The sequence below is a fragment of the Phalangium opilio genome, unplaced genomic scaffold (genome assembly GCF_054372755.1).
Source record: "Phalangium opilio isolate 3A_F unplaced genomic scaffold, DU_Popi_V2 ptg000003l_1, whole genome shotgun sequence".
NCBI lineage: Eukaryota > Metazoa > Arthropoda > Arachnida > Opiliones > Phalangiidae > Phalangium > Phalangium opilio.
Window position 1 is genome coordinate 1,953,644 of NW_028324145.1, and position 23,583 is coordinate 1,977,226.

General features: G+C 37.2%; 2 protein-coding genes and 3 long non-coding RNA genes across 7 annotated transcripts; 3 read left to right on the plus strand and 2 right to left on the minus strand.

Annotated features, from left to right (window-relative positions):
• The first annotated feature begins 396 nt into the window (after positions 1-396).
• Positions 397-1,075, plus strand: LOC149717057 (uncharacterized). The gene is made up of 3 exons (XR_016365557.1): positions 397-691; positions 753-839; positions 904-1,075. It is a non-coding gene; the product is annotated as an uncharacterized LOC149717057 (long non-coding RNA).
• A 2,792-nt stretch (positions 1,076-3,867) lies between these two features.
• Positions 3,868-4,627, plus strand: LOC149717058 (uncharacterized). The gene is made up of 3 exons (XR_016365670.1): positions 3,868-4,182; positions 4,238-4,400; positions 4,476-4,627. It is a non-coding gene; the product is annotated as an uncharacterized LOC149717058 (long non-coding RNA).
• A 938-nt stretch (positions 4,628-5,565) lies between these two features.
• LOC149717059 (U20-hexatoxin-Hi1a-like) lies at positions 5,566-8,448 on the minus strand. The gene is made up of 6 exons (XM_089834759.1): positions 7,857-8,448; positions 7,436-7,762; positions 7,178-7,333; positions 7,062-7,089; positions 6,547-6,853; positions 5,566-5,695 (listed from the first exon to the last, which is right to left on the minus strand). The coding sequence occupies exons 3-6, from the start codon at positions 7,199-7,201 to the stop codon at positions 5,629-5,631; spliced, it is 426 nt and encodes a 141-aa protein (XP_089690885.1). The 5' UTR covers positions 7,202-7,333; positions 7,436-7,762; positions 7,857-8,448; the 3' UTR covers positions 5,566-5,628.
• A 153-nt stretch (positions 8,449-8,601) lies between these two features.
• LOC149717060 (G protein-coupled receptor-associated protein LMBRD2B) lies at positions 8,602-18,840 on the minus strand. Of its 3 annotated transcripts, none has more exons than XM_089834753.1 (10): positions 17,797-18,840; positions 17,671-17,734; positions 17,150-17,414; positions 16,386-16,596; positions 14,533-14,607; positions 13,980-14,459; positions 13,779-13,912; positions 13,090-13,198; positions 11,948-12,254; positions 8,602-11,524 (listed from the first exon to the last, which is right to left on the minus strand). In XM_089834753.1, exons 1-10 carry the CDS (start codon positions 17,968-17,970, stop codon positions 11,277-11,279), a joined length of 2,067 nt encoding a protein of 688 aa, XP_089690879.1. In that variant the 5' UTR covers positions 17,971-18,840; the 3' UTR covers positions 8,602-11,276. The 3 variants fall into 3 exon arrangements, with proteins under 3 accessions (XP_089690879.1, XP_089690878.1, XP_089690881.1); XM_089834752.1 differs by having other exon boundaries at positions 17,611-17,734; positions 17,797-18,832; XM_089834755.1 differs by lacking the exon at positions 17,797-18,840 and having other exon boundaries at positions 17,150-17,433; positions 17,611-17,734.
• Positions 18,841-20,853: 2,013 nt separating this feature from the next.
• Positions 20,854-21,730, plus strand: LOC149717061 (uncharacterized). Its single transcript, XR_016365558.1, has 2 exons — positions 20,854-21,163; positions 21,236-21,730. It is a non-coding gene; the product is annotated as an uncharacterized LOC149717061 (long non-coding RNA).
• The last annotated feature ends 1,853 nt before the right edge of the window (positions 21,731-23,583 follow it).

Sequence of the window (23,583 nt, forward strand, 5' to 3'; positions counted from 1 at the left end):
TATGCAAAGGACAACTCTGAAACGGGTAAAATATGAAAGAGAAATGCAAAACATTTATAACGCACTTTATTCCAGAGCGCTAGCTTGAGTAGTTTTTGAAATATAGTAAAATATGTGCGAAAACTGCAACGCGCAAAGACTTTTTTAACAGTCTGTACATTTAAAAAATGTTTATATAGTCTTCCCTAATGGCGTTAGCTTGTTATCGAATTTATTCCCTAACACGGTTGCCTACTGCGAAGTAATTACACCCGAAAGAACACTTTTTGAAAATCTACAATAGTTAGAAGAATTTTATGGTATCCGCCTGCTAGGCAATAACGGGATTGGAAGCGAAGATGTTTTTACCTGAAATGTACTAAAAGATCCTAACAGAGAATACAAAGGATGAACATAGTCCCTCAAAACCCATTCAAGAAAAAAATATATCACAATAGAATTAAAACTAGTTGAAAGGGGCAGTTTACCTTTATGAAGGGGGACTTGCAAGAAAGTAACATGGGGAGGGGGGCATCGCGTGATTTCAAGACACAGAAAAAAGTACATAAGGCTGGGGTCGTACCCCTAGAAAGCATCACTTTGAACTTGACGTCGAGAAAAGAAAGTGTAGTAAAAAAGTTTTTTTGAAGAAAAAAAGTGAATAAAAGAAGATAGGAATGGAGCAGACGTACCCTCTCGACCTTTCTCAACGGTAAGAAAATTTATGAAATTATACTTTTTTAAAGAGAAGATCTTAAAACTCTTCTCTATAGTTACATCTACGGAGTCGATACACCGTTCTCCCCTCATTCCCCATCTCCTGAACCGTCTCCAACACCAGCGTTTGACCAGTCCCAACAGTAATAAAATATTAAGAAGCAATATTTTTTTTAAAAGGAGTAGATCATAAAGATTTCTCTACAGATACGCCTACGGCTTGGATACGCCGTACTCCCCGCAGCCCCCCCTCACCACCATCATCTCCACTGCCACCCCAATCGCCATCGCCACCCCCGTCTCAATAAAACTTTGATATGCTATTGTAATTTTTCTGCGAACATTTTTGAATTTGGAATAAATTTTCATCTAAATAGTAATAAAAATCAAAGGGTACTTTTTTGGTGAAACTTACTTTTATAACGATTTTAACCATTTTTTCTTGACACCGATATCAACACTCCTAGACCTAGGAGACAAAATTTTCGATATTCCCAAAAATGGGCCCTCCCTCATATTATGAAAAGTATGACTTCATGGCGCCAGCATTGCCCTGGTTCAACGATCTTATTGTATCCTGAATTCGTTCTTGGTAATAACCAGACATTAGATCGAGGTTCGTGAAGAGTTTGTTCCCGCTTAAGGGGGAAGTCTAGCGATTTGAAGTACGCAGATAAGCCACTAGAGGCAGCGCTTTACATTTTTGTTTTGCCTAACCGAAAATATAGATGGCTCGAAAAATCGTCTCTTGATAAGGGCGGTTTGGGGGAGGTGCGAAAAATATCATGTCTAAATAAACTTCATGGGGACAGTCTAAGCTGCTAATGCAGGCGAAACTATTTCTATGGAACCAAAATAATGAAGGGTAAAACTGTCGAACCCTTCATAGAAAAAGCAGGGAAGGTTAATCCCTAACAGGAGAAAGAAGATGGGGGTGGGAGTTTGAGAAATATTTGGTATCTATCAAACCATATATGAAGAGCTACAAAATTCACCCACCTTCGAGAAAGGATACACAAGGTAAAAGCTCTATACACACAAGAATAGCCTAATCAAAAAAAATCTCTTCCCCCCCCCCATTCAAAGGAAGGACGGTGTAGAGAAAGATAATATGACGGTAAAATTTGGGGAGCATGGGGTTATACAAGGGCGTGGACGAATGATTGACAGGAAGGACTAGAACGCGGCCAGGGTTGAGATAAGGTTTATATCAAAAGCAAACTCATACATAGTGGTGCCATCTTTAGAAAACCTGAAAAGCTGGCTTCGGATTACAAATTTCGCATTTAATTTAAATATATTTAAGCTAGAGTTACCAAAGCAAATCATTTGCCACAAAACCTCGGTACGGACCGCTGACAATTGAATTTTGCAATTCGAGTGTTTAGAACTGGAGATTCCAGTTCAGGGAGTTCTTTATTTTAAATTAAAATTAATTAATAGTAATTATACTTAAAATATTTTCAAAACTATATCAATCGCTACAATAGTCATTAAATTTATTTTTAAAACAAACCGCGATGTTCTATCTTATTTAGTTATCTAGTATTTAGTTCAAGAAAATTTGCCTTTATTACTTCAAAACGCTAGACTTCCCCCTTAATATAATTGAAGTGTATAACCGCTCCAAAGAGGAAGAGACGTCCTAACCAAACCTAACCTAACAGTAATGTTTTTGGAAAAGGCATATTATTTGAGAAGCCAGTGAAGATAAACATCAATGTTTTGGAAAAGGCGTAACATTGACAAGTGATTTATAGAATATTACTAACCTAACTTAACCAAATAGTGGCGTTTTATGTCATATTCATCATGAAAATACTTTAAGCCGTTTTAATATAATACATAGTTTACAGGCGTGGAGGATTCATACCATTTGCACAAGGAGACGATTTTTCACTCTAAGTCGCTTGGTCTCCTGGTGTTAGTGGTAGGAATCCTCTACGCCTGTAAACTATGTATTCAAGTGTATAACCGCTCCAAAGAGGAAGAGACGTCCTCCTAACCAAACCTTACCAAACAGTATTTTTTTGGAAAAGGCATATTATTTTAGAAGTCAATGAAGATAAACATCAATATTTTGGAAAAGGCGTAACAATGTTAAGTGATTTATAGAATATTACTAACCTAGCTTGACCAAATAATGGCGTATCCAAGTCAGTAAAAAAGTATTTAAAACGCTTTCATTAAAAAACGGCATTAATAGAAATTAAACTACATAGCATTTTTGGGGTCGCTGTTTTCGAAAAATAGCGTCGTTTGACTTGTAAATACCAAACCCGCCGTTGGGCTAAATTCACTAAAAACATTGGCGGGATTCGGTCTAATGGAATTCTGCGCAATGGGAAGATACCGGAAGGGCGGGGCCTAGTTTTAACTTAGAAACCATAGTCGCGAGACTGCGCTTGGTTCTGACCTTCGTCCTCCGCGTCCAAAAAGAGAATCTCTTCTAATTATTTTCCTCGCCCTGGTCCTTTTGGTTATCGCGCTCTGGGCCTTTCCTTTTCATTGACCTCTTGATGTTTTTCGTCGACTCCGTGCGTCATGGGTTTTAGTTCGCGTACGTCAGAGGTTTTAACCTCTTTGAAAAATATATTTACACCTTTTCAATCTGCAGGTGTTTTCTCAACTTAAATCTATACAAAGGTTTAGGTTTGGCAACCCTATTTTCTAGTTATTGTAATGGGGTATTGATAAACGGCGGAGATGGTTAGAGTTTAAGGAACGACTGTCGTAGTATCCCAATAGATGACCTGGCGGAACAAATGGGTAACCTCTGCAGCAGGTCAACCACGCCCGTTGAGTAAGAGAATTCAATAGGTATTGTTCAACTTGAGATCCCGAACGACCAGCATCAGGGACCCCGTGGCTAAACAATACTATTGGAGTTCTTTGAGCTTTAAATTTAAACACTATGGAATTTTAAGAATGGTGTTTTTTAAATCATTTGAGTGCGTGAATTTTGAATTTGGAAAGAATTTTATGTAATACCAACATGAATATTTATTAAATTGGGAAAATAAGTAATTTGGACGTTACAAGGTTTAGATGTAATTTTAGAAGCAGGAGTGGAGAACGGTTAGTATTTACTTCAGTCCGATTCATAGCCCAGTATAGAGCCCTTCCCTTCAACACGTAACGAAAATTTTAAATTATCTTATTGGTTAACTTAAATTACGTTTTCATGATATTGCTGACGGGGGCGGCGAAAAGTACGTAATTTATTTTTACCTCTGTCGCTTTGACCTGCCTCTTCTTTCATACCACCCCCGTCCCGAGGAAGGGGGTCCAGGACTTTGACGCGCGCGCAGATTACTCTGTTCTCCATTCCTGCTTCTAAAATTAAATCTATCCCTGGTTTGGTAAATCTTTTTTGTTCCTTCTAAAGAGATGATTTAGTGCTACCGTCATGAGGAGTCCAGATTCTAGAGGAATAGTCTAATATTGGCAGTAGCTCTCTTAAGGCCCGTTCAGACGACCCACTTGGTAGGATTTTACTTTATCTAACTAACCCAACCAACACTGATTTCTGACTAATTAGACCACGGGAAGTTCGAAAACAATAGTGAAAAATTCTAAACCCGCCGCAAGTTGGTCAAAACAATTTTGGAAAATTTGAAAATAGCATGTATGTACTTACCGCCATTAAGACCGCTACGCGCCTAAACGCATTCTGCCCTCAATCTTGGAAAACTACTCAGGGGGTAAATATAATAACAAGGACTCGTGGCGGAAATATAGCTATGAAATTTTAAACACCCGCTGAATTCTCATACCAGGGTAGAAAAATATTTGAAGCAAGCTCCAATTTTAAAAATAAACAACGATATTTTGCTAAATTGCGTAGATTATTTCGGAAGTAAATGAAGATAAACAACAAATTATGGAAAAGGCGTAACATTATTTGGGAAGTAAATGAAGATAAACAACAATATTTTGGAAAAGGTGTAACATTATTTGGTAAGTAAATGAAGATAAACCACAATATTTTGGAAAGGCGTAATATTATTTGGGAAGCAAATGAAGATAAACCACAATATTTTGGAAAAGCGGTAACATTATTTGGGAAGTAAATGAAGATAAACCACAATATTTTGGAAAGGCGTAATATTATTTGGGAAGCAAATGAAGATAAACCACAATATTTTGGAAAAGCGGTAACATTATTTGGGAAGTAAATGAAGATAAACCACAATATTTTGGAAAGGCGTAATATTATTTGGGAAGCAAATGAAGGTAAACCACAATGGTTGGAAAAGGCATAATATTATTTGGGAAGCAAATGAAGATAAACCACAATATTTTGGAAAAGGCATTGTAGAGGGTCTTGATGAAATCAGTGAGCAGGGATTTGTGCTACCTGATAAAATATGGAGAACGAGCATTCAAAATACGGCGAACGAGACCGAAAACGGAGTATAATCTTTTATACAGTCTATCCGTTTGCGAGTGACATTTAAAATCGGGTTCCATAATAACACCGAGATCCGGTTCAGACTTCAGAGATGCGATTTTCAATGGTTTGTCATAGAGATAGTATGTGAACCGAGAGTTCAAAGCTAACGCCTTTGGTTTGCGGCTCAAAATGCGATATACGCGTTTTTGGGCCAGCTGATCGGGCATCGGCCTTGTGAGCACCCTGCGTAGGTCGAGTCACCTGATGTAGGAGATTATGGTTGAAGGGGCTACTCATGCTAACAACCTGCGTCCGCCAGTCGCGTCATCTTGGAGGCCATATTTCGGCTCTTTCTTTTTAGCCACATTTGTCATTTAGCTACGCCAGAAATTATATATGTTGCGCAATAATTGTATAAATTAGCTCAGTTTAGGAGTGTCGTTCAAAATTACCATTTAAGAAAGAACGACATTGATTTAGAACTATTTTATTTATTGAAAATAAAATCGGATACAATTTATACTTTTTTAAAAAGTTTAACAGTTGAGAGCAGCAGCATCGCGGGTTTCCTCACTCAGCTTGTTTCCTTGCTCGTCGGAGCACCTACATTCGATGATATCGTTATAACTCCTTAATCACTCGAGAAAGCATTTTTGCTAGGTGTGGTTATGTAAACAGGCCTAGCTTTGTTCTGCTGTTTTGTATTTATGTGGGAGTGTGCCTGTTTGGTTTTTATTTTCCGCGGTACATCAAAAATCAAGCGTGGATAGAAACCGTTTAAGGCAAGTTCCGCTACCACCTTGGAGCTCGTAATTTGAAAGCATTGCGAAAGAAAGTATATTTGCGCTATGGTATGAGTTTTCAGCAGTTTTCCTGACTTCGGATGGTCGTAAAACAAGTTTGTAGGAACCCTATTTAACGAAATATCCACTTTCGACTATTAGAAGTATACTGGGAAAGAAATAACATTGACATCGTCAAAGAATTCACCCGGTTATTTGATGGGCGACTGTATCGAAGTCGATCAATTGGAAAGTGTAAGTGTGTATTGGAAGTGTAAGTGTGTAAGTATTTTCTTTATAGAACGGTTTGTTGGAGGATGGCACGGTAGCAAGAATGAGGGATTGATTTTCAAGCGGATACGGCATTATACTGCGTTACTGTTACTTATTGTCGTTGAAAATATATATAAATCTAGTTCTAATGTTTTTAGCTACGATGTGACGATTATGATCTGTGGGTGCGTATGTTTGTGGTTAGTGTGTGTCGAAAAGACCTTTTAAGCTAGGTGATGTAAGTACTTAATGTACCCCAACTGTACATTTCGAATATTACCTTAACGAGTTAGAAATTATGAATACTGTACTTAGCACATGCGAAACTAACACGCTTTCCCCACCCCCAACCACACCTAGCCAATACGGAAATTTTATTTACGGGACTTGTATATTTACCAGCACATTCCAGTTGAAGCATGGCATTGACGGGCTTCAAAGTGTCCACTAGCCTTGCATTGGGGAACGAAAGCTCCGATACGGTCCTTGAAACGGGCATCCTCGCGTTGCCTAAAACAGGCACAGGCCTTAATGTTCTTGGAAGGGGCGGTCAAGGGAGTTCCGTCACGGTTCCAGCATTGGCAGTAGTTTTCTTCGTGGCATTGCAAGGCGGCGAAGTCACCGTTTTCCTCGCATTCGGGCACGATGGCTCCAATGATGGTCGACTTCAAGGCGTTTTCGCGCCATTTCTCGCAGTGGGATTGGGCTACATGTGAAGAAATTAACCATAAAATTTCGATCACACCGATGCTCAGGCGTTTCCAGTGGGCCAGGTGGGCACTTGCCCCTCTAGGGCCCCATGAATCCTGTATATTTATTTGAATATGGATCTCAGCGACTGTTGCAGCTGGCTGTTAATGCAGCTCTGGCCTGCAACATTCTCAAAATCACAATCATTATTAAGAATTACTTACGTCTGGCAACAGCTACCACGACCAAAGCCTGAGAAAAACATATTTAATTTTTTTGAGAATGTAATTAGAGGAAATTTTGTAATTGTTATTAAAAGAGGAAAAATCGTTTGACTTACGGCTAAGCAAATGACGAACTTCATGTTTTTGCTAGTTGTTTTACTTCTTTCAGTGAAACTTGTGATTTAATCTCTTCCTTGTACATGCTTTTTATATTAAGTTTGGCCAAGAGTTCAGGTGCGTGAGGTCCCATGTCCTTGTGGCTGGTCGGATATCTATAAACAGATGAAATAATTCCAAAGCTTTTGACATAAGTTTTACTTTCCACAGAGATGATAACGTAATCTATTTCATTATTGCATGATTATTGTACCAACCTGCAATAATATGAAGAGAGGAAAATTTTACTTTTATCAAATTATGCTAATCTGGTGTTATCTCTTTTAGTTTTGCAAAATTTAATTAGGGTCATATTCTAAAGCGGAAGAAGAAAAATGTAGCGTGAATTTTTTCACTTTAAGCATGAATATCTTGTTGTTGTTGTTGTTGTTGTTGTTGTTGGAAGTAGAATTAGAAGCTCTTTCCCTTGACAGTGCTAAATATAATCACTTTTGATATAATGTAGCTCACACAAGTAGACTGTATCGCTAAAACTGGCCAGGCAAATGACACTCCTTTAATTTTAAAGTTTTCCCTCAAACAATCTGTAGAGGTTGTACATTAACACATTAAACAAGGTATATTTAACATTTAACGTTGCAATGTATATCATTACATTAAACATTAAACTTAACTTACCTTTAAATGCTAAAGACATTACAAATATCTGCAGTTTCGGATGTCTATAGACAGCTTTCAGATTGGATAGTAGTACGTCACACCCTCCCAAGTCTTACCGCTGTTCTGGTAGCCATATTGGGAGGTCTCAGCTTCATTCCTGCTTTAAACCCACCAATATGGCAGCGTAAATTATGTCACGAGAGTCAGCTCCTCCTCCAACTGAAAGCTCTCTATAGTGGGCGTGGCTGGCATCGAAGAATGGTTGGACGCCTATTTCATATCCCCTGGAGATCATCCCGCAACATTCTAGACCCACCCTATAGGAAGAAGCCATAAAATATCATACCGGAAATAGACCTGGCCAGTTGTGTTGATGACGTGATTTTTGAGCTACATAATAAAGGGACCCACCTGTAAACAAGCCACAGGCTTAGTGTGGAAATCCCTTCATAGACAAAGCCTAGATTATATTCCTCAGTTTCTATTCCTTATTATGTCTCTCTGGTTGTATTAATTGTATGACAGTGAAAGGGGACTTTAATCATTTCCCTTAATGAAGTCAGCTTCTCTTTTGGTCCCGCCCATGTCAGTATAGGCTAGTTCCCATGGCTAGAGTAAAGGTTTGGATTTTCATGATTGAAATGAATATATTCATTCAGTATTTATTCTGAAAGTTTTAAAAGTCACCTGGAGTTATGAGGAAAAGGAGAATTTTGACTTAGTTTGGTGTAATTGTCCAATTTTATTTAAATGTAACAAAAAATAAATATTAAAAGTTTAATATATAAAATAAATACAAATGCTGAATGCGTTAAATCAATCATAAACTAAATTTATAATATTATTAACAGTATTATCACAAAGGTTCCAAAACTTTAATTCATAATTTTACTTAAATTATCTTTCAATGACTATTTTGGCGTTATGAGAAGATTTCATTTTAATTTTTTTTTATTGTTCACAGTTGTTCAAATTTAAAAAGTTATCAAGCTTTTCTAAGTTATCGAGTTGGGAGCTTTGACAGCATGAGACATTTAATAAAACAAAACAAATGCGACCTTGCCTTTGACTTATTATCACTATAATTCTCTGAATCCCTGCCTTTCACAGTGGACAGAATTTAACTATCATTATAGATTTTTGCATTTTTAAAATTATTTCATAGCATCTCTGAAAGTAAAATTTGGAAAATAACTAGTGATGACCGAGGCAATATCGTAAATTAACCGATTCTGATATTAGGATAATGTGGCTAAGGTCTAGCGTGATGAAACAATTATAAATCGATGTCGTTAGCTAATTTAAAGAATCCAGGTGAAAAAAGCCACAGTAAAAAAAGCTAAGGTTAAAAAAGGCAAGGTAATAAAAGAGAAAAATACGGAAAAAAAAAGCCATTTTATTTTATATGTAAGGTCCGAGGGGAGGGGTCCGACGCTCCTTCAAATCTCGTACAGTAGAAGATTTAAAATCTTGAAATCTTAAAAATCTTCAAATCTCTCAAATCCCAGAAAATCTTATGAATTCTTGATAAATCTTTAAATCATCACAAATCTTTCAAATCCCAGAAAATCTTTCTAATCCTTGATAAATCTTTCAATCTTAAACCCATCTACTCGGGGGGGTTCCCATTCAACCGAATCTCATTGGACAGAATCGCATTCGACAGAAAATGTTTGGCTAGAATTTCAAAATCTAGCCCAACGGCGGGTTTCAATTGAGGTGGAATATTTTATAACATTTTTAAAGTCAGTTTAGGTTAGGTTTGGTTGTAATTGGTTTATTGATAGGTTATAGGTTAGGTTAGGTTAGTAATATTTTATAAATCATTTAACTATGGTACGCCTTTTCCAAAATATTCATGTTTAGCTTCATTGACTTCTCAAATAATATGCCTTTTCCAAAACATTACTGTTATGTTAACTTAGGTTAGGTTTGGTTAGGTCCGCCAAAAGTGCGGGTTTTTCGGTTGATTGGGACTGGTTTCGGCCGAATGCGATTCGGTCCAATGGGGCAGAGCCATATACTCCCATAGTCTTTCAATCTTGAAATTGTATAATCTAATATAATATAATATATTAATATAATTGCTAACGTTTGTGGGGTTTTTTAATCTTGACTTTCTTTCCATTGGCTTTTATTACCGCGTTTGTGGATTTTTTTACCTTGGCTTTTTTTGTATTCGTAAATTTGTCTTTTATTACCTTGGCTTTTTTTCCATTGGCTTTTTTTACCAACAACCAATTAAAAAGCACCATGCACCATGGCCATTTGGAGAGATTTTCAGAATAAATATTCAGGAAATTAATATAATAGAGGTGTGCGGGTACTGATTTTTCAATTTCGAATCGGGTTCGGGTCAAAAATCAAAACGATTGTTCTCGGGTATCGGGGCGGGTACCCGAATTTTTTGTCGGGTATTCCGGTAATTACTAATTAGGCTTAGCCGAAAAATGGTTGTCGGGGTAACATTCGGGTATTAAAAGTTGAATGAATAGTTATTGTGGTGGGTACCCAAACATTTTCGGGTAATTAGGGTTAAATAAATAGGTACTTCCTTCAAAAGCTCCCTTAGTAGGTACACTATTTTTACAGCTATATCTCAATTCTGGTGCCTTCAATGTATGGTCTTTCTTAGTTTATTTCCTTTTGATACTTCATCTAACTTTTGGTTGCTTTCTCTTTCTTAAAGGGACTGTAAAGAAGGCATCGGCGGGTGGGTAAAAATTATTTGAAATACGTCAGAGGCACGTGACCAAGGAGAGGCGTGGTTCAAAGAAGCTTAGTTCGTTTTACTTCAAAAACTACCACTTCATGGAATTGGAGCTGCAATCTCGCGAAAAACAAGGACTAATGTCCAGTTCTACTCTATGAGAAGCCTTTGTATCTTGGTATCACGTGATGTCTGTGACGTATTTCAAATACTTTTTACCCACCCGCCGATGCCTTCTTTGCAGTCCCTTTAACCCAGTCTTATTTCAACACAGAATACTGGCAAAGGGATGATATATATGTGTAAAGGGATGATTCTAGTCTGTCTCAGAAAGAAACTACCACAGAACGTTTACCTTATGAACTAAATTTGAAAATTTCACTTTGAAACAGTGTTTCACCCGATTTCATCATTCTTAAAACTCCCAATTCTTTCTAAACTGGACAGTGGGTGGTCCCCTTTCACCTCTGATTCCTATTTTTCTACCCGCGAATAGCCCGACAACTTGTTTCAGCTTGACACAGGTAATGGGGGAGGGGGGAGTATTTTTACTACCCGAGGGGTTTCGAATAGTTTGAAGTCATTTTCGGGTATCCGGTACCAGCACACCCCTGGAAATTAACCTTGACGTGATATATATTATTTTTGCTAATATTCAAGGAAATATTCATGGTTTACCTAAAGGTATCAGTGTCAACATTTTTGCGTTCAAAGATAATAATTTAAAACTAAACATCGTCAAAAAGTCCTCTAGGTGGTCTTCCGCTAACTATATTTTGCGATCGATTGTAACCTGTACTGAAGTTGCTATCATTGTAGGAATCAAAATCGTGTCTGGATCTGACATCCCCAGTGTTTCTCGAATCGCCGTAACTACGATTGGGTCTTTCTTCCGTGTAATCTATGGGTTCGACATCGCGTAACAAGCCAGCGGTGGCACTCTCCTCCGAAGGCGAGCGAACCAGGTTTGAAAATCCTAAACAAAGTTATTATATAGTGTCTGGGTTTTTTTACAGGGTTGCCACGGAATTTTCAGAACCAAATTCCCCGACTTTTCCTGGTTTTCCCTGACCTTTTTCTGAGATTTTCCCTGACCTTTTCATGCCGAAAGCGTAAATGTTTACAGCACGTTTAAAGTGCTTATAATTAAATAAACTATCTACATTTAGTTTTCTGTGTTAAGAGAGGATGAGGAGAAACTTTCATTACTCTTTCAATAAAGACTTATCCCCAGAAATTTTACCCACTAAAATCAAATTCCCTGACTTTGCTGAAATTTTTAAAATTCCTTGACCTTTCCGTGACCTTTTCGGCCCATTTTTAAATTCCCTGACTTTTCCAGGTTTTCCCTGACCCGTGGCAACCCGGTTTTAGGTTTTGTGCGTGATCAGTTATTTACCAGCTGATAGCGGGGAAATGGGTCTCGTAGTTAATCCGGCACCGCGAGGTTGATAACTGCGCCTGCGTTGTTCACCCTCCTCCAAGCGTTGACGCCTGGTACGTTCCCTTTTGACCAGTTCGCGACCTTCTTCTACCAAATCGGTCGTCATTTCGTCGTCCCCAATAAATTGCTCAAAGCCCAACATGTTCAGTATGCGTGTCCCACAATGGAAATAATTGGCTAAACACAGAACGCAGATCAATATGGGGAAGTAGATGTTGAAACCATCCGATATGATCTTTATCACGTCCATGTGACCCATGATCTAATTAAGAAGGTAAAAGGTTTAGATGGGATCCAATTAAGACTAAAGGGAGGGTGAAAAGGAAAATTGAGTGATTTTTTATGACCTATGAGACTAATTTTAAGACCAATTTGCTTAATTAATCATCCAGGAAATAAAGTCTCCGAATGATTTTAAAATTCAGATTGGGTTCAGATTGCAAGGATAATTTGAAATAAGCCCCTCAGACCAATAGAGTAACGCCTTGCGTTTTTGTTAACTAAACTATTGTGGCACGCTCCATGACTCGCGCCACGATTGTCACAGCGCGCGCAAATTTTATCAAATTTTGCGATAAATTTCATTCGACACGGAGCGTGCTATTAGAATTTTGTTAATAAAAAGGCAGGGAGTTACGCGATTGGTCGGAGGTAGTTATTTCAAATCATCGTTAAAATCCGAACCTAATTTGAAATTTTAAAATTATTCGGAGGCATTTCCTGAATGTTTCACTTTGAAGAGTGGTTTTAAAATTAGTAGTAGTTAAAAAATCACTTGATCTTCCACTTAAAGGGACTGCAAAGAAGGCATCGGCGGGTGGGTAAAAAGTATTTGAAATACGTCACAGACATCACGTGATACCAAGATACAAAGGCTCCTCATGGAGTAGAACTGGACATTAGTTCTTGTTTTTCGCGAGATTGCAGCGCCAATTCCATGAAGTGGTAGTTTTCGAAATAAAATGAACTAATTGCTTCTTTGAACCACGCCTCTCCTTGGTCACGTGCCTCTGACGTATTTCAAATAATTTTTACCCACCCCCCCGATGCCTTCTTTACAGTTCCTTTAACTCTCCCTTTATGTGGGCCAGGCTTACCGAGGTGTACGCTGTTTCCACAATTTGAGTGTCTTTGGTGATGTGGTTATCCAAGTGGATTAGACCCAAGAAGTTTAGGCATAATGGGGGAGTTAATCGACAAAGCATCCTATTGCGCGAATGAGAAAACGGCCATATTCTATGAAACCCGACTACGCCGCACCCTAAGTTCTTAAAGGGAGGGTGAAGTAGAAATTCAAGTGATTTTATATCGATTCTTCTACTAATTTTAAGACCAGTCTGCATAGTGAAACATTCAGGAAATACAGATTCCGAATGATTTTAAAATTCAATTTAGGTTCAGATTTTAAGGATAATTTTAAACAAGGACTGCCGACCAATCGCGTAACGCCCTGCCTTCCATTTAACAAAATTATCGTGGCACGTTCCATGTCTCGCGCCACGATTATCACGTAGCGCGCGAATTTTATCAAATCTCGTGATAAATTTCTTTAGGCATGGCGCGTGCCACGAGAATTTTGTTAACAAAAAGGCAGGGCGTTACGCGATTGGTCGGCAGTCCTTGTTTAAAATTATCCTTAAAATCGGAACCTAATTTGAATTTTAAAATTATTCAGAGCTGGTATTTCCTGAATGTTTGACTATGCAGACTGGTCTTAAAATTGGTAGAAGAATCGATAAAAAAACACTTGATTTTCTACTTCACCCTCCCTTTAAAGGTTTCTTACATTCCAGCAAAAATGAGGCTATGTTCGCTAGTTTGTTGGTGAGGTGCCAAATAGTAGAAATTGAATATCCTGACCCTAAAAACGGTGTAGTAGGCGCAAAAACACAAATAAGCGATAGTCATCATAGACAAAAGCTAGGAAAGTAAAAGAATAACATTATAACAATCGCCAAAAATCAAGGGTGAAAAATTTAAATTTTACTTCAATAAAGGCGTAATTGTAATCCGATTTCGCCTGATTCATTAAAACGGCGAATATGGATAAAACGGGAGACTTATTGAAGAAAGTCATTTCTGACCAAACAACAGCCACGCTAAAAACCGTTAAGATAACGGCCAAGGCCCTTAGGGCCCAACTGCGAAACTTGCAATACCAGAGCCATTCAACGGACGGTGTACATATCAATCTATTAATGATGGAATAGGGCTGTTGAGGAGTCAAGGATCGCTTGAAGAGCCTTTCGTGGCTCATTTCGTTACGAGCCACGTCTTCCCAATGGAAAACCTTTTCCACCAAGTTTTGCCATTGAACTTGCGTTCTCCGATGCGCGTGTAACGCCTTAATTACTCTCTTGTGAAGTTTCACTAGACTTCTTTCCGATACGGAGGAACCTCCTTGGTTGGCGTTTTCGTCAGGGTTTCTTCTCTGACGGTTTATTAGATTCTTTTTGTCATCAGGACACTATTTATGAAAAGTCAAATTAATGTCAAGATAGCTGGTAAATGGGACATCTTTCCATAGTGTAGGCAATTACTTTCGCCAAAACGGTCTCCACGTTTGCTCGAAGCGGGTGTGACATGGCGATTTTTTCTGAGACTTGTTGAATTTCCTTTAAAATAAAATTGAAAAATTAACTTTTGGAAAATTTATAAAGCGAGACTGTTTGTAAGAATGAATATGGACAACTGAAGTTATTAAATATCATCATGTTACTGGTGGTCATCGAAAAATTCAGAGCACTGATTTTGTCATCTGGTTGGCGCTTCTATATTAATCAGACCAGATAATATACGATACAAACTATAATGATTAAAAGTAGAGATGTGCCACTTTTTGAGTATCGAATGGGCTACCGAATACCGAATAGTTAACCATAAAGCTCGCGAATAGTTAACCATAACGCTCGCGAATAGTTAACCATAACGCTCGCGAATAGTTAACCATAACGCTCGCGAATAGTTAACCATAACGCTCGCGAATAGTTAACCATAATACTCGTTAATAGTTAACCATAACGCTCGCGAATAGTTAACCATAATACTCGTTAATAGTTAACCATAATACTCGTTAATAGTTAACCATAACGCTCGCGAATAGTTAACCATAACGCTCGCGAATAGTTAACCATAACGCTCGCGAATAGTTAACCATAACACCCGCGAATAGTTAACCATAACACCCGCGAATAGTTAACCATAATACTCGCGAATAGTTAACCATAACGCTCGCGAATAGTTAACCATAATACTCGTTAATAGTTAACCATAATACTCGTTAATAGTTAACCATAACGCTCGCGAATAGTTAACCATAATGCTCGCGAATAGTTAACCATAACACCCGCGAATAGTTAACCATAATACTCGCGAATAGTTAACCATAACGCTCGCGAATAGTTAACCATAACGCTCGCGAATATTTAACCATAATACTCGCGAATAGTTAACCATAACGCTCGCGAATAGTTAACCATAATGCTCGCGAATAGTTAACCATAATGCTCGCGAATAGTTAACCATAATGCTCGCGAATAGTTAATACCAAGCAAGGATAAAAACATTTAGAAGGTCCTCTCTCCTCATTGGCCGCCGCGTATTTCTTAAAATTTTCCTAGGCACTTTCTGGTAGTTTTTGATGAGAGATAAATAAAACTGGCTGCAGTACCAAGGCGGAAAGGCCCTAAACTAATGGTAGTCGAACTTTAACCGAATAGTCAGTTCGGTTTTTGATATTACTATTGAATAGTGAATTATTCGATTGAAATGGTTAACCTCCCACCGGAGCCTCCGGGATGAACTAGGCCCATGCGTGTGGCGAAGCGAGAATATTTTTTTAACTAATTTAGTTCGCCGTGTTTTCCCGTTTGGGGGCGCTGATACGACCGAAAAATAAACAAAGTTCAACCCCGTGACCCTGTCGACTGCTTAAGTATTTGGGCCAAGGTCTCGGATTGTAAGTATGCGTTTTTATAACTCTTACTGAATTATTTTAATTGAAATAATTTATTTTGTTGTCATCAATACCATCTAACCGAAAGATTCAGTAAAAAGTGAATAGCCCCAAAAACATTTACATTAATTTTAGGATGAAACTTTTCTCTATCATAAAAATTTTATGACTGACCCCTAAAATATCAACGATAATTTAAGGAAGACCCCTGTCACAACGGAAAAATAAGCGCCATCTATGGTGAAAATATTTTTCCTAACAAACTGGATATTTCCCCACATAAAATTTGACATGCATGGGCCTAGTTCATCCCGGAGGCTCCGCTCCCACCTTAAATTAAAAGCTATATCATTATTAAACGCTCAATTTTGGTTATGGTCTAATTTAGGGTAGAGTCTCGCCATAAAAACAGGTTATAGGACTGGTATAAATTTGAACCTCTAAGACATCTTCTAGCCTTTCTTCATTTTCGCAACGTTCGGTGCTCAATTTAGCCGCCCGAAAGTAGAGGTAGTTGAGCATATAGCCTCTTTTACTGCCATTCCAACAAGAACGTGGGATTTCCACTAAACTGTACCCCAATAACAATACCAGCAGAAACAGACCCCAAGTATTACTAGCGGTAATACAAATAACAACCAATTTTGACCTAATTTTAAAAATGCAAACGGAGATGAATTAAGACCATCAAAATTTCAAAATAAGGCTTAAATCCAGGGGTGTGCGAGTACTCGTTAAGTTCGAGTACTCGGTTTGAGTATCGAGCCGAGTACTCGACTCCGATACTCGATAACAACACTTTGAGATACTCGAGAAAGATTCGAGTAGCTTTTTAACATCTTAAATACTCGAAAAATACTCGAATCCGAGGCTTACAACTATAGCAGACGATGAGCTCATGAGCATTTATTTTAAAAAATCATCTGTTCAATGTTTAATTGATCACTAGCAATCTTTTTGAACTAGTTAGATATAAGATAATTGAACATCTTCGTTATTTTCAAGAAATTTACAAAATTACTACTCGACAAGTCAATATTTGAGACTCGATAAGAAAGAACCAAAATTTGAGCTATCTAAATACTCGATACTCGAAAGTATTTTTGATACTCGGCTCAATACTCGATAAGAAATTAGTTTTGATACTCGGACTCGGCTCGAAAGTGAAAAACGGGACTCGCACACCACTGCTTAAATCATACCAATCAAGGTCAATATTTGGTAGCAGCGCAACGTAAATGAGCAAGATTATAAATATGACTAAATAAGTTCCGTAGTAAATGGCGTTTTCAAGAAGCGAGTTTTTCAGCTTCCCCGAAATGGTGAAATTGCCCGAAGTGGCGTATGATTGCATCATGGGCATTATAATCCAAGTTAGCGCTTGCGATGTCCAATAGACCACTCGCCATAAGACTGGCAAGACGCCTTCTGGGATATGACTCCACGGCACTTCGCATGGGTTGGTCTCTTTAAATTCAAAACACATCCGATTTCATTAGAGATAGCTTTTTAAATGAGCAGGCAACCTTGAACGGTATGGGGAAATAACAGGTACTCAAGCAAGATTTAGGGAAAGTTCCCTCAAAATCACTCATTTCCTAATTTAGGAAGGCGGTTGCCAGCCCTTTAATGCGATGAACTAGCGTTAGAAATATTAAGAAACCTTCTAGAGGTTCCGAAGATTGGAGAAGATCAGTAGCGTTATCTATGAAAGATTCGTTACTTTGTGTTGGGATAACAATTTCTTCTGGGGATGAACGGTCTTTCATGCATTGACGATATGCAGTCTGCAAATTAATTTATTTAAAATTCAGAAATTTATAAGAATTGGATTGAGTAAGCATCTTACGGTTGAAACGTCCAACGGGATGATAGATATGATTATAAAGGAAAAATACCAAGCAACGAAGACGCTCAATGTAACAAATACATGGTGTCGATTCCAATTTCCATAACGATGAAGTAGAAAGGCAACTATCACCAAAGTTAGCCCGATTTCCGTAATTAAAGGACCCACAGACATGATTTATACAGAAAAATTTCCCCTAACTATGCTATTATTATTAACTTCGAGTCTTCGATTAGGTACCCTTATCCTTATGCTTGACGCGCAAGGCTTAGCGCTACATGATTTGATCCAGATCCATTACACAAAATTTCAGCAACATTTACATGGAGGGCTTTTGAGGAATTTGTGTATAAACTCTGAATAAACTAATTATTTTTAATTATGTTACTTTGGTTTCAGTTTCACAAATTCACATTATAACTAACACAAGTGAGTAGTGTCTGACAAACAGCAACAAACCTTGATTTTTTTTTTATTTTTATTATTTTTGTTTTACCATGGCAATGATGGCACGGCCAACTTGTATTGTGCTTGGAAGTTGGAACCTTGGATCACCGCCTCCTATATGTAATCCAAGCCCGTGCACGGTGAAATTTTTAGGGGGGACTTTATGTTGTATAGGAATGCCATTTTATCCCAATAGGTGGCGGGATTTATCCGAGATTCGAAATAATGGTTGTGTTCGTACAATACATTTTCTTCGACTAGTTGGACAAGTGATATAAGTATTTGATTATATTTCTCATATCATGATGATTAATTTGAAATAATCCAAGATTAAATTCAGTACATAGTAGGGGAAAATCTTGAAATTGAATAGGAAAAATTGGAATTTGAGATGCAAATTAGATGAGGAAATAGGATTTAAATATTAAAATCATATGAATTATAGGAAAGTGATTAGGAAATAGAATTTAAATATTAAAATCATATGAATTATAGGAAAGTGATTAGGAAATAGGATTTAAATATTAAAATCATATGAATTATAGGAAAGTGATTAGGAAAATTTTAGGATTATTGACTAGTAAATTATAGGATTATTGATTAGTAAATTATAGGATTATTGATTAGTAAATTATAGGATTATTGATTAGTAAATTATAGGATTATTGATTAGTAAATTATAGGATTATTGATTAGTAAATTATAGGATTATTGATTAGTAAATTATAGGATTATTGAATAGTAAATTATAGGATTATTGATTAGTAAATTATAGGATTATTGATTAGTAAATTATAGGATTATTGATTAGTAAATTATAGGATTATTGATTAGTAAATTATAGGATTATTGATTAGTAAATTATAGGATTATTGATTAGTAAATTATAGGATTATTGATTAGTAAATTATATCTAAATACAGGATAATCTAGGAAAACAAAGATAAACAATTGAATGTTATTATATACTGCGCTGAACTAACTGTGTACAATTTCACCCTTGAATTTGAAAACTGTAGTTAACAACGGTGGTTTAACTTTAAAGTGAATAAATTCCCTCATTAAGCCAAGAAAATTAAACAAAGTAAACTAAAATTTGAAATGGAAAACTTATAGAACATGTTTAATTCTTTTAGCAGTTTTTATTTATTTATTTCATCTGAAATATCAAATATCTCCAATCTAGCATAGACATTAATTAACCAATTCAAAAAGAGGAAAATAACGGTCGTTTTCAAAATCTCTTACGTCACGGTAAAATCGCGCCTCTAGCGGTAGAGACCATAGAGATACAGTGTATTTCTATATCTATGGTAGAGACTGGCGAATTAAAAATCCACTTCTGGAAAAAATTTTGGGACGGCGAGCGGGCTTGGATTTAATATAGGAGGCGGTGCTTGGATTTACCTTCTTCATGGCCAACTTGAATGGTCTTCTTTCGGAGGTAGAACCATGGATATATAATAGAAGCTTACGCTTCCTGGATATTCCACTCACCCAGTAGCGTCGCTAGCGTTTGAAATTTGGGGGGGCTAAATCTGGGCAAACTAGTTATTATAAGAACTTAATAAAAAAAATTGCATAATGGGTTCATTGGATAATGTGTAGACCTTTAACACTACGTAATTTTGTGTCAACGTGAAATTATTCGTATTTTAAAGATATACAGCCCTTTATTGATAAAACGGAACCGATTATGAAGGATTTTCACTCGTCTTAAGTTTATTTTTAGTTTTGGTTAGCTTTTAGTCCACACTATTGGGACTCCCTTCGAAAGAACATGAAACATTTTACTTGTCTCCATCTGTTCTTTTCTTCAAAATTGTACTGTTTGATATTGAAATTCATCTCTGCAGAGATCAAACTTAACGAATCCATCATTATAATTTTTTATGCAGAATTTTAGGATGCTAACAGCAATTTTTTGGTAGGGTTTACGGATTTTTTTGGGGGGGCTAACTTTGGAATTTGGGGGGGGGGGGCTATAGCCCCCCCCCCCCAAAAAAAAGGCCTAGCGACGCCACTGCACTCACCTTAAAACGCGCACAACATTTATTCCTCGTCTGAACTGGCGCGAGCTAGTACCAGCAGGCCCAAACAAGATGTCGCGTTGAGCTTTTTGGGGTAGGCGAGTTTCCGGTAACGTGTTCTAAAATCTATCTATTACAAACGCATCATACCGGAAATCGACCTGCCTAGATAACGTTTAGCAGACGATGTTGCGCTACATTCCAAACCACCCCTTCCACTCCCCTTCTAAATTCTCTCTGGTACCAGCCTGGCACTTGTGTTTGTGACGTAGAATTTGAGGCAAATTCAGAGGGGGGGGGGGGTGGAAGTTTTTCTTATTTACTTATTTTTTTTTCGTCTCCAAATTTTAAAAGAGAAGCCAAATAAGTTCTATTCTATATTTTGAGACCTATAATTTCCGTCCGTTATTTCCGTAATAATTAACTTTCAAAGTTGGAGTTGTTTTTAAGGCGGAGAAATGCAACGTAATCTAGGAGAGCGATAGCTCTCTTAGATAAGACCTCATACCGACTTTAATGTATAAGGATGGTTTTTTGATTGGTTATAACTTTTTTTTATCGTATTAATTGCTTTGAAAAAATTCCACAGAACTACAATTCGGGCCCTCAATATGTGGTTAAAATTTCAAGAAGATCCACCCATTAGTTTATTGTATAAAAAATAAAGTTGCTAAGGGTGGTTTTCATTTCCATAAAATTAATCAGCCCTTTTGGTGAAAAAGTTAAATTTTCCCATAGAAATAACATGGAGTTTTTTTCAAATTTAGCCATTTTGTCGCCACCCTTTTGAAATGAAATATTCGTTTGTTACGTTTGGGAATGGTTTTATATCAAAATTTAAACCTTTTTCTAGGACCATTTTTAAGGTTTTTGAGAAAAATTAATTTTAAGTATGTTTAATTTTAAATTTTAAAAACTACCCCAATCTGCGATATTTTAGCATTTATACACTGTTTTATTAGGAAATATCAGCGAGACCAATGTTGGCATTTTTAACGTATAGTTGCCTCATAATAATCCGATTGTTTCTTCTTAATGCCTTTTGGTTGGAATGGCCTATCGATAGTGAGATAAGACGGCTTTAATATTGCTGCAGTGACGTTGACGCGGCCGCTACAGCGACGCCATCAAAACACACGGGTCTAAATTGTCGCGGATATAGTCAAATTCAAACTAGCTTAATGGACATTTTAACTTTTCCCTGCTAATTATTCTGGATTACCAATAAAAGATAATTAAACTAGACTCCCAATTAAAGATAAAAAAACTAGATTACGAATTTAAATAATTAAAGTAGTTTACCAATTAAACGTTCTTAAAATAAATTATCAATTAGAGTTAATTAAACTAGACTACCAATTAGAGGTTATTAAACTAGATTACGAATTAATGGTTACTAATTAAATTACGAATTAATGGTTACTAATTAAATTACGAATTAATGGTTACTAATTAAATTACGAATTAAGGGTTACAAATTAAATTGCCAATTAAGGGTTACTAATTAAATTACCAATTAAGGGTTACTAATTAAATTACCAATTAAGGGTTACTAATTAAATTACCAATTAAGGGTTACTAATTAAATTACCAATTAAGGGTTACTAATTAAATTATCAATTAAGGGCAATTAATCTAGATTATCAATTAAGGGTAATTAATCTAGATTATCAATTAAGGGTAATTAATCTAGATTACCAATTAAGGGTAATTAATCTAGATTACCAATTAAGGGTAATTAATCTAGATTACCAATTAAGGGTAATAAATCTAGATTACCAATTAAGGGTAATTAATCTAGATTACCAATTAAGGCTAATTAATCTAGATTACCAATTAAGGGTAATTAATCTAGATTACCAATTAAGGGTAATTAAACTAGATTACCGACGACTGGTAATTAAACCAGATTACCGACGACTGGTAATTAATTCAGATTACCGACGAATGGTAATTAAACCAGATTACCGACGACTGGTAATTAAGCTAGATTACCGACCACTGGTAATTAAGCTAGATTACCGACGACTGGTAATTAAGCTACATTACCGACGAATGGTAATTAAGCTACATTACCGACGACTGGTAATTAAGCTAGATTACCGACGGCTGGTAATTAAGCTAGATTACCGACGGCTGGTAATTAAGCTAGATTACAGACGAATGGTAATTAAGCTAGATTACCGACGACCGGTAATTAAGCTACATTACCGACGACTGGTAATACCGACGACCGGTAATTAAGCTAGATTACCGACGACCGGTAATTAAGCTAGATTACCGACGATCGGTAATTAAGCTAGATTACCGACGACCGGTAATTAAGCTAGATTACCGACGACCGGTAATTAAGCTAGATTACCGACGATCGGTAATTAAGCTAGATTACCGACGACCGGTAATTAAGCTAGATTACCGACGACCGGTAATTAAGCTAGATTACCGACGACCGGTAATTAAGCTAGATTACCGACGACCGGTAATTAAGCTAGATTACCGACGACCGGTAATTAAGCTAGATTACCGACGACCGGTAATTAAGCTAGATTACGGACGACCGGTAATTAAGCTAGATTACCGACGACCGGTAATTAAGCTAGATTACCGACGACCGGTAATTAAGCTAGATTACCGACGACCGGTAATTAAGCTAGATTACCGACGACCGGTAATTAAGCTAGATTACCGACGACCGGTAATTAAGCTAGATCACCGACGACCGGTAATTAAGCTAGATTACCGACGACCGGTAATTAAGCTAGATTACCGACGACCGGTAATTAAGCTAGATTACGGACGACCGGTAATTAAGCTAGATTACCGACGACCGGTAATTAAGCTAGATTACCGACGACCGGTAATTAAGCTAGATTACCGACGACCGGTAATTAAGCTAGATTACCGACGACCGGTAATTAAGCTAGATTACCGACGACCGGTAATTAAGCTAGATTACCGACGACCGGTAATTAAGCTAGATTACCGACGACCGGTAATTAAGCTAGATTACCGACGACCGGTAATTAAGCTAGATTAACGACGACCGGTAATTAAGCTAGATTACCGACGACCGGTAATTAAGCTAGATTACCGACGACCGGTAATTAAGCTAGATTACCGACGACCGGTAATTAAGCTAGATTACCGACGACCGGTAATTAAGCTAGATTACCGACGACCGGTAATTAAGCTAGATTACCGACGATCGGTAATTAAGCTAGATTACCGACGACCGGTAATTAAGCTAGATTACCGACGACCGGTAATTAAGCTAGATAACCGACGACCGGTAATTAAGCTAGATTACCGA

Bases quoted from the DNA above. Each gene is read 5' to 3' on its own strand.
- LOC149717059 (XM_089834759.1), bottom strand. From the start codon at position 7,201: ATGAAGTTCGTCATTTGCTTAGCC. The intron at 7,090-7,177 runs GTAAGTCAAACG...TGTTTTTCTCAG, and splicing joins AGTTCGTCATTTGCTTAGCC to GCTTTGGTCGTGGTAGCTGT. The intron at 5,696-6,546 runs GTAAATATACAA...CATCGAATGTAG, and splicing joins GCTTCAACTGGAATGTGCTG to GTGCTCCGACGAGCAAGGAA.
- LOC149717060 (XM_089834752.1), bottom strand. From the start codon at position 17,970: ATGTCTGTGGGTCCTTTAATTACGGAAATCGGGCTAACTTTGGTGATA. The intron at 14,460-14,532 runs GTAATTGCCTAC...TTTCATAAATAG, and splicing joins TGGAGACCGTTTTGGCGAAA to TGTCCTGATGACAAAAAGAA. The intron at 13,913-13,979 runs GTAAAATTTAAA...TTACTTTCCTAG, and splicing joins ACAATTACGCCTTTATTGAA to CTTTTGTCTATGATGACTAT.